Source organism: Rhizophagus irregularis, chromosome 6 (genome assembly GCF_026210795.1).
Source record: "Rhizophagus irregularis chromosome 6, complete sequence".
NCBI lineage: Eukaryota > Fungi > Glomeromycota > Glomeromycetes > Glomerales > Glomeraceae > Rhizophagus > Rhizophagus irregularis.
Window position 1 is genome coordinate 1,703,811 of NC_089434.1, and position 11,087 is coordinate 1,714,897.

An 11,087-nucleotide genomic window follows, 5' to 3' on the forward strand; every position below is an offset into this window, starting at 1 on the left:
AATACAGAAATGTCAAATTAAAACTATTGGACCAAATTATATAGTTGAATGGATTCCATATAATAATTTAGAAAATATTAAATATCTAACAAAAGGTGGATTCTCCGAAATTTATACTGCTGATTGGATTAATAGCTTTTATAAAGAGTGGGATTCTAAAAATCAACAATTAAAAAGATTTGGAAGTGTAAAAGTAGTACTTAAAAAATTAGAGAATGTTGAAAGTGCAAATCAAAGATGGTTTGAGGAGGTTTGTATTTTAAATTTATTTATAAAGTTAACCAACTCTTTATTTACAATAAAAGTTTTATATTTTTATAGGCTAGATTACATTTAATTATAAGTAGTAAGCGTGGTAGCATTGTCCGTTGTTTTGGTTTAACACAAGATCTATTAAATGGAAATTACATGCTTGTAATGTTAAAGATGGATACGGATTTAAGAAAATATTTACAACAAAATTATAATCAACTTACATGGAAAGAAAAGATTAAAATTGTTTATGAAATATCTATTGCACTTAGTAATATTTATAAAGAGAAAGCAATTCATAAAGATTTGCATTCCGGAAACATATTATATTCTAAATCAAATGATCGTTGGGTTATTAGTGATCTTGGATTTTGTGGACCTGCTGATAAATCATCAAAAAGTATATATGGAAATCTTCCATATTTAGCACCAGAAGTTATTAAAGGAAATGGATATACTTTTAAATCTGATATTTACAGTATTGCAATACTTATGTGGGAAATTTCATCTGGATATTCGCCGTTTATTGATTATGAGCATGATGATTATGAACTTGCAATGAATATAATTAATGGTATGAGACCAGAAATTATGTCAGATATTCCTTTAGAATATAAAAATTTAATGGTACAATGTTGGGATGCTGATCCATTAAAAAGACCCGATACTATTACACTTGAAGAGCAGATAAGAAAAATTCATTTATCATATCGGAATATGCCAAATGAGTTGTTTCAGTCAAAGACAATAAATAATTTTGAAATAAAAACCAGTACAAATTATACAAGTAGAACATTATTTACGAGTAAAATTTATCAATTTGACAATCTACCTGAACAAAAAATTGCAACGAAAGGTATTACTTTATATATTGATGATTTTTTTTCATTATTACTAATTTTTTTTTTAATTTAAATAATTGTTTACTGTCAATTTATTATTTATTCTGATTTTTTCTTGGTTTTTTTTTAAAAAAAAATAGCACTTTATACTAGTAAAGTATATGATCTTAGAATTCCTGATAATAGTAAGTATTTATTAAAATTTTATTTAATGAAATATTTATGTATTAAACAAACTTTTCATTTTTAGTTGATGATTTTAACGAACAGAAAATTAAAAGAACATCAAAAATAAGTAGTATTTTTAAAGGTAATATATTTTATATATATTTAATTATCTTCAAATAATAATAATACAAATAAATCTCAATTTTAGTCAGTAATAAAAGCTTATCTAAGGTATTTGAAACGTTAAAGATAAGTTCGAACAATTGTAAGTAATATAATTCTAAAATTTAATTGTTTTGTTAAGCAAGATTAATTTATTTTATTTAAAATATAGACATTCAAAATGATCATGAAAAAGAAACAATACAACAAATGAAAGAACCAGTTAATGGTAAGTGAAACTTTTGCTATAAAATTTTTAATTTTGCAACGTTTAAATATTTTTTTTCTTTTATAGATGATGACGAAATATATAATAATTCAAACCTTCATTCAAAAGATTAAGATGAATCGGTCAGTTAAAAAAAAATTGATTTTGATCTCAAAGAATAATAATAACGATGATTTTTGGTGATGATTTTTGATTCCAAGGATATGATCCTTTTAAATAAAAAATCAAATAATTAATTAAATTACAAAACATTAACTTTCGAAATTCCTGATGGCTAGTTTCAATAGTATTAATGTTGTATAAATAATATCATAATTACTAATCTCTATTATTTATATGTATTGATTTTAAAATTTAATTATATACTGAATATTTTATTTTGTTGAAGCTAGAGTAGTAAAATATTTTATGCGTTCCTTAATTTGTAAATTTAAATAATTTTTTTTTCAATATAGCTTATTAATAAATTTAAATCAATATTTTTTTATTTATTAAATCTATCGGTTGTCTGTTAAAAAATGGATATTCAGATATCTGAATTGAATGGATATCTGAATATAGTTTGGATCTGTTATACAAATCAGTACCAAATTTGATTTTAGACATATATTGTCCTTCGCTTCACTCCAGAGTCACTCCAGAGTCACTCCAGACAATTATGATTCATATTTAATATACCCTATAAAAAATTTTTATCCGAATATTTCCATTATTTCTCCGTGTCTTCCGTAAAAATTCCGTGAAAATGATACATTCACGGATATCCGTGTTAGCGAGATGAAAATTTCCATGATTTAAGGCTATAAATTCCATTAAAATGATACATTCACGGAAAAAACATGGAAAGATAAAACACAGATCAGATTTTTTACAGGGATATTATTTGGAATTTTGCAATTTGAGCTGATTTTTTATTTGATAACCAATATGATTCGATTAATTCAATTTTGATAGAATCGATTCCAATCACTAGACATTTTGATAACTTCTTGCAGCATTGCGTAATAGTATCTGCTAATTAATATTGCAATATATTAATAAATGATTTAATTATATTTACTCATCATTTTTTAAAAAACCCTATTATGTAATTACCTATATTTGACAATGTCTTTCAAATTATTATATTATTTATAAAAATGACCTGTAAAAAAAGTTGATTTATTTATATATTCCAAGCTAATTAATAACCTTATATCACGGAATCTATCAATTATTTTCATTTACGTGAATCCATGAGAGGTACATTTTTACGGGATTTTTACAGAAATAATAAATAAAATTTTTTATAGGGTGAAAAAATTGACTGACCGGTTTTATTTACAAAGTTCAAAATGGGTATATTTACTTCAAAATGGCAGTCTCAAGATATTCAAAATAGGGATGAAAAAGGTAGATTTTAGTGATAGTATTCTATGACTAGACCATAATTTAAAAATCCAATAATTTCATTTAATTCAATAAAAACATTTTTTTGAATGGTGTTCTACGCAAACTCAGACCTGATCTTTTATGTGTATTTTTTCGGGATTATTGTGAAATTCAAAAATCCATAAAATACGCAAATCATAATTAGTTTGCTTTACATTTGTCAAAAAAATTTTTTGTATGGTCCTTTAATAAATTTACAGGAATGATAAATCATATAGTGTTACGCAGTAAAATGTCGCGCAGCAATCACATGATATAACCGGACCCGTGATGTTGATCAATGTCGTAAATGTCGAATATGTTCGACATGTTCGATATATCGAATATATAGCATTTATCGAATTTATAGCATATATCGAATATGTAGCATTTATCGAATTTATCGAATATATAACATTTATCGAATATATAACATTTATCAAATATATAGCATTTATCGGATTTGTTCGATATATTAGATATTTTTTTTTATAAAAATTTGTTATAAAAAGACGGTGTAAATGCGCTTTAGAAAAAATAACTACAATTAGAATTTAATAAAGTTAGTTTTAGAACAGTCCTTTATAAAAATCATTAATAAAATTGATTATTAAAACTCATATACACTTTATTTTTCGTGTTATTTCTTATACACTTTATTTTTTTATTCATTGTTCATATTTGGTTAGTTTAATCCTTTACTTGCGTCTGATCGTATAGGCTATTTGGAGAGCTATACCATATTCGCATTTTTACGTTGGATTTACATTGAATTAATAAAATTAGTATAAGATTTACGCTGATCCTGTTAATTTCCGACCCTATTAATCCTTCTGCTTACATTTAATTTAACGCTTATTTTTAAGCACATAAAGAACTGACATATAACAATAGTAAATAATTTTTTGGTATTGCTAAACATCACCTTTACCAGCATTAGGATGGCATTTTGGGTGGAATTACATTCATATTCTTAATTTTGCCCCAAGTTCCATCCTAATGCTGGTAAAGGCGATGATCGCCCAGGCGATGTTTAGTAATTTTCATATATTGTATATGAAGTAGTGTATTAATAATTTTTATTTTTAAATATATTTTATTGAGATTGATCCTGAATATATATCATTGATTCAAATATGATACAAAATTAGTTTTTCGAATGTAAAATAATTATTCATGTAGTTAATTTTCTTTTGTATGAGACTATGAGTTTTTCGAAGATGTGGGTGACAAATTTAATAGCACTTCTCAATGAACTTCACTATTTCATATTTAAAGTTTTGCAACCAATCTTATCGATCAGGACAAGATAAAATAAGTTTAATACTTTAAATGAAATAATCTTTAATATAAAAAAAGTAAAATATGTAATAGTTTTATGGATTTTTTATAAATAGGAACACTATTATTAAAATTTTTTAACTATTTTATTGACTAATTATAGCGTAAGAAACTTCAATAAATTTGTTAGAAAAATTTTCATTTCAAATAATTTACAGAGAAATGAGAGAATTCAATTATTCCGCTAACATAATATACTGTACGTATATATTTTTGGTTTACTGATTTTAGGTCTTTTTGTTTACAAAAAAAAAATTCAGCATGTACTATATGAAACAAATCATAATCACAAAGTATTACAATATCATCAATATTTTCTATTATTTTTAATTCCTTCATCAAATTTAATAAATTATAGTTTTTATAATTTTACACTTAGAATTCTCGGTAAACTCTAATTTACATTCATGTGTATTTTTAGTTACAGTATTTATTTATAAAATGTAAAAATATTTATTGTAACGATAAACATGTCTAAAAATAGTTTATCGTGTTTATTTTTAAATTTGTTTGTATAACTGTTACATAACATTCAAATCGTACTAAAATTCAAATTTATGTTACACTATAAATTGTTTCTGAATTTTGAAATTAAATTTTTTTTCTTTTTAAAAAAAAAAATTTTTCGTTTTTCCAATTTATATTTGTATTTATTTAAAAAAAAGTTTTCATTTTAAACCTTTATAATAAAATTGCATTATGTCTACCATCCGATACGAATTAGTTTATGCAACAGCTAATAGAGCATATTCGTTAATTGATTATAATATTTACACTGATGCTCACAAACAATATGAATTTCTAAAACGAACAATTCTTGCCGATAAACAACTTACGGATGATGAAAAAACTTTTGCAATAAAAATAACAGATGAGAAATATGACCGAGATAAAATTCTTTTTAATTCAGGAACAAAAAGAATTTGTGAAAATTGTAAACAAGAATGTTTAGCAACATTATATTGTGAATATTGTGTTCGAAATTATTTAAAAGCAAATTTTAAAAATTGGACATCTGGAAATAATGATATTGATAATTTAATACAGAAATGTCAATTGGAAACAACTAGACCAAATGTGATAATTGAATGGATTTCATATAGTAATTTACAAAATATTAAATATCTTACAAAAGGAGGATTCTCCGAAATTTATACTGCAGATTGGATTGATGGAGAATATGAAGAATGGGATTCCGAAAAACAACAATTAAGAAGATTTGGAACTACAGAAATAGTACTTAAAAAATTAGAAAATGTTGAAAATGCAAATCATAGTTGGTTTGAAGAGGTTTGTATTCTAAATGTATTTATAAAATTAGCCAATTTTTTGTTTTACAATAAAAGTTTTTATATTTACAGGCTAAATCACATTTAACTATAAATAATAAATGGCCAGCCATTGTCAGATGTTATGGAATGACACAAAATCCATCAAATGAAAATTATATGCTTGTAATGATGAAAATGGATATGGATTTAAGAAAATATTTACAACAAAATAATGAACGACTCACATGGAAAGAAAGAATTAGAATTACTTTTGAAATTACTAGTGCACTATATTGGATTCATAAAGAGAAGGCAATTCATAGAGATTTACATCCAGGAAATATATTGTTTTCAAAATTTAATAATGGTTGGCTTATTAGTGATCTTGGATTTTGTGGACCTGTTGATAAATCATCAGAAAGTATATATGGAAATCTTCCATATATAGCACCAGAAGTTATTAGTGGAAAAGGATATACTTTTGCATCTGATATTTATAGCATTGCAATACTTATGTGGGAATTTTCATCTGGATATTCACCATTTATTGATTATAAGCATGATGATTATAATCTTGCAATGGATATAATTAATGGTATGAGACCAGAAATTATATCAGATATTCCTTTAGAATATAAAAATTTAATGGTACAATGTTGGGATGCTGATCCATTAAAAAGACTTGATATACAATCTCTTCGGGAAAAAATGAATGAAATTCATCTATTATATCAAAATATGCCAAATGAAGTTTTTCAGGCAAAAACACTCAATAATATTGAAATAAAAACTAGCACAAATTATATAAGCAGCAGCAAAGTTCATCAATTTAAAAATTTACCCGAACCAAAAAATGCAACAGAAGGTACTATTATTTGCTAAGTTTTTTGTTTGATATGATGACGTTACTAATTTTTTTTTTTAATTTAAATGATTATACACATTATAGAAGAACAAGAAGGTTAGTTTTTTTATTGTTATTTTATTAACTATTGTAATAATTTATAACCTATTTTTCTTATTTTTAAATAGCATTTCATAGCAAAACATATGATTTTAGTATTCCTGATAATAGTAGGTATTTATTGAGATTTTCATTTGATGAAATATTTATTAATCAAATTTTCGTTTTTTAGTTGAAGATTTTAATAATTCAAGCGATCAGAAGATTAATAAAACATCAAAAATAAATAGTATTTTTAAAGATAATTTATTTATATATTCAAATTTTTGAAATAATGATACAAATTTATCTCGATTGTAGGTGGTAGTAAAAGATTATCTAAAGTATTTAAAAGGTTACAAATAAGTTCAAAGAATGGTAAGTAATACTATTCTAAGTTTTAATTGTTTATTAAGCAATATTTATTATAATCTTACTTATTTATTTATTTTATTTCATAAAAAAGAAACAATGCAACAAATGAAAGGATCAGTTGATGGCAAGTAAAAATTTTTTGCTATAAATTTTCAATTTATTTTGCAATGTTTAAATCAAAAACCTTTATCCTTTTATAGATGATAACGAAATACATAATAATCCAAACCTTCATTCAGAAGATCAAGATGAATTTGAGATTCCCGATGGTTAATTTCTTTAATATTTTTCTATTTTTCTTAATATCGTATAAATAATATCTTAATTACTTATTTATATTATTTATATGTATTCTTTTTTTAGATGGATTTTAAAATAACAAACGATATTGGAAATTTTATTTGAATTATTTCAACACTAAGACTAGAGTAGTAAAATATTTTGCGCGTTTCTTAATTTGTAATTTAAATAATTTTTTTTTATATATTATATATTATCAATACTTAAACTTTTTTAAAAACATAAAAATTTTGTGAAAGAAAAAATTTTACTGCCTTTTCTGTCTCATCACTGATGATTTTATATTGTTTTATTGACAGTTATTATTCCAAAGTTGTGATAACCGCAGTCAAAAGCCGCAGTTTAAAGTCGTTGGCATACAGTATAATCTTAACATCATTTTACAAATCTAGATTGGATTGAATTTTTTCATGGAAAAGTACATATCTTCACAATAAATTATGATTTTATTGTAAATTTAATTGTGGTTATATAATGTTGGATGCAAATGTAAAATAACCGATAAAATTTATATTACTTCATTGCTAGACTTTAACTTTTGGAATTATTTGCTTTCAAGATTTTTGATCATCAAAATCACGAACCATCGAGATATTGTTGATTAAACAAGAGGAGTAAAAGAGTAAAAACTTGGATATTTTTAAGATATTATAATATTTACCATAACTAGTTAAGCTGGTAATAAACTTTTTATAATCTGGAAACATTTAGTATAATTTTTCCGGACCCGTGGTAAAATCCCAATGATCCATAATACTGATAGTAAAATAAATAATCTATAAATTAAAATTTTAATTATTCATGATATGTATATATTCTTCATTGATATTGTCATATCATAAAGTCATATGATGCTGATAATCAAAAATCAAATAGTTAGAATTACTAATCAATTATCATAATTACTGTAATCAAATTTTATTTAGCTCAAAAAAAAAAAAAAAAAATTTTTCAACATTTTGTTTTCATTCAAACAAAAAAAAAAAATTATAAATTTTAACCAATTATATTAATAATGACAAATATTTATGAAGAATTAATTAAACTTAAACTTAGTGAACATGAAATAAAGAAATTATATATTCATTTCACTAAAAATTATAATCAAATATATGAGGCGGAATTAATTCTTAGCAAGTATTGCAAAACAGATGATGATAAATATGAATATTTAGAATCTTTATTAGAAAGTTCCTTATTACCTGATGGACCTGTTGGTATGTTATAATAATATGTTATAGTATTAATAAACTTTATTATTGAGATTTTTTTTTTATTCATATTTTTTGTTTTTAACATATGATAATTAATATTTGTATTGATATCGATTTTTTTCTTTTAGTAACTAATAAATTAAGAATAAGAGATGATTTTTCCGAAGGTATATATCAAATAATTCTAAAATTTAATATTTTTTTATATTATAATTAAAAATAAAAAGTATTTCCTTTCTTTATTAGGTTTAATATATCAAAAACCAAAACCTTTACTTTCTACTATTGGTATTAATTGGGAATATCAACCAGATCCATCTTTACATAATATATTGCGAAAAGAAATTAAGGATCATTATAGATATTTTACTCAAGAAAAATTTGATAAGGCTTATATGCCTATTTATTTCTTTTTATCTGGTGCTGGTACAGGAAAATCACGAAATGCTACTGAATTTCATAATACAGTACTTAAATGTTTAAATAATAAAGAAGATGATTCAAAATTAAAGGATATGATTCAAAATGCTTTAGTGTTTAATGTTAGCTTTGAAAATGGTACTAGTTTAAAACAAGTGGAATCTGATACTTATAAAGCTATTGGTACTCGAATGTTATTACAACTCCTTCCTGATATGAATTTGGATGAAATTATTTCAACTTATGAGGCACCTTATCCATGGGAAGTTTTACAATTGGTTGCTAAAAATAAGAAACAAGATTTGAAAGAAATTCCAGTTTTCTTAATTATCGATGCATTACAACATATTATATATGATTCAAGAAGGGATCATTTAGATCCTGAATACAAATTTTATCGGACTATATCAAATATTGCAGATCTTACATGTCAGGGTGCTTTTTTGATTCCATGTTGTACTGCTACAACTACTAGTCCAATTCATAGTGTTACAAAAAGTCTATCTAATAAATGTGTATACCTACCAGTTCCTACTTTACATTCTCCAACAATTTGTAAAGAAAATTCTCAGGAATCAACAGAAGTCTTTCCAAAAGATCTTATCACAAAAATTCTTGTAGAGGATTGTGGAGGACATGGGAGAGCTCTTGAAACTTTACAAGAAACTTTAATAAATCATCATGATGTTAGTGAAGACAACATTAACTTACTAATGAATGATTTGCGTAATGCATTAACTAATAGATATATTGATGTTTTTAGTCTTTCCAATGCTGAAATTCAGACTATTGCAAAAGCAATATTATTACGTCAACCTTTAGATTTTGACAAGAATATTCCTGGAATAAATAAAACTCCAGAACAAATTGTTCAACATGGACTTGTTCAATTTGAAAGAGAAGGTACTATTGTTAATTCCAAAACAGGATATCTCGTTGCACCATATAACTGGATTTGGATATTAGCACAACAAATTGGTATTGATGAGTTACTTCAAAAATGGCAATTTGATGATTATAAAGAACAAAAATCATTATTATCATTAGAGTCTCAAAGTTCGCGAAATTTTGAACAATTTATTGCAACCATTCGTTGTTTAAAGTCACGGATTATAAAAGAAGGCGAGTTAACGAAAATTTCTGAAGTTCATTCAGGAGCACGATTGAATGGAGATATTGAATTTGTAAATCATCATCTAAAATTGAGAATTCCTGATTTTCAAGAACCTACAAATTCTGAAAATTCTAATGTAAATATTTTATGTGGAAATGAAATTATTAATATTCGACAAGGCAGATATTGTATTGTTAATCATGCATCTGCACAATATGGTGACTCTTTTATTAGTTTGGATTTAGAGAAAAATAAAGAAAAAGTAAATGAAAGGAAAAAATATTTTCCCTTAATTTCTAATGAAGTTCATCAATACAAATTCTGGAATGATAAAGAAGTTAATCAAAAAGTTTACCTAAATGAACGAAATAAAGTTGCATCAACGCACGATTTTTTAATGCTCTATACAACCAAAGATTGTGATAAGCTTGAACTCCCAGAAAATTCAGGAATTGTTGATAAAAAAAATTGGAATAAATACTTTGGACCATTTGCAAATAGAGCATTTATATTTGCTACACCTCTTGATATTAATACAACAAATCGTAAAAGTCTTCAACAAATAAGAGCTATTGGTATCCAAAATACAGAAAAAATCTTATCAAAGAGGCCATTTATAAATATTGAAAATGCAATAGAAAAAACAGGTTTATCGGAAAATGTTTTGGAAAAATTTAAATTTCCTTTTAGAAGGTATCATAGTCTAGCTCGTGTGAGTCATAAAATTTGTCAAAATATATTTCGTTACATATAATTGTATTCCATATTATAATCCCTATTGAAGGAAACTTTATATTAAATATATTAGTTTGAAGTTTAATACTAGTTTAATAAATTGAAAAAATTAAAAGACCACAAATAATTTTAAATATTATGTTTTTGTGAGATATCAATATTTATATAACTACGGTATTTCAAAGTAAAATATATAAATCAAAAGTATTCTAAACAAACACTCATTATAAATTAATTATTTTTAAGTATCAGTTAACCATACATTTTCGTCCGCTATCATGATGCTTATTTTCATATTAATGTTGTATACA

General features: G+C 24.2%; 3 protein-coding genes across 3 annotated transcripts; all 3 read left to right on the top strand.

Annotated features, from left to right (window-relative positions):
- Positions 1 to 744: 744 nt before the first annotated feature.
- On the top strand, positions 745 to 1,766 carry OCT59_026122 (uncharacterized protein; the record flags this gene model as incomplete). The annotated part of the gene is made up of 6 exons (XM_066142965.1): positions 745 to 826; positions 1,235 to 1,279; positions 1,345 to 1,404; positions 1,471 to 1,527; positions 1,597 to 1,653; positions 1,720 to 1,766. The coding sequence occupies 6 exons, from the start codon at positions 745 to 747 to the stop codon at positions 1,764 to 1,766; spliced, it is 348 nt and encodes a 115-aa protein (XP_065992531.1).
- Positions 1,767 to 6,605: 4,839 nt separating this feature from the next.
- Positions 6,606 to 7,367, top strand: OCT59_026123 (uncharacterized protein; the record flags this gene model as incomplete). Its single annotated transcript, XM_066142967.1, has 7 exons — positions 6,606 to 6,636; positions 6,708 to 6,749; positions 6,812 to 6,868; positions 6,940 to 6,996; positions 7,085 to 7,117; positions 7,194 to 7,262; positions 7,357 to 7,367. The coding sequence occupies 7 exons, from the start codon at positions 6,606 to 6,608 to the stop codon at positions 7,365 to 7,367; spliced, it is 300 nt and encodes a 99-aa protein (XP_065992532.1).
- A 941-nt stretch (positions 7,368 to 8,308) lies between these two features.
- Positions 8,309 to 10,795, top strand: OCT59_026124 (uncharacterized protein; the record flags this gene model as incomplete). Its single annotated transcript, XM_025311772.1, has 3 exons — positions 8,309 to 8,510; positions 8,636 to 8,674; positions 8,754 to 10,795. 3 exons carry the CDS (start codon positions 8,309 to 8,311, stop codon positions 10,793 to 10,795), a joined length of 2,283 nt encoding a protein of 760 aa, XP_025168466.1.
- Between the last annotated feature and the right edge of the window lie 292 nt (positions 10,796 to 11,087).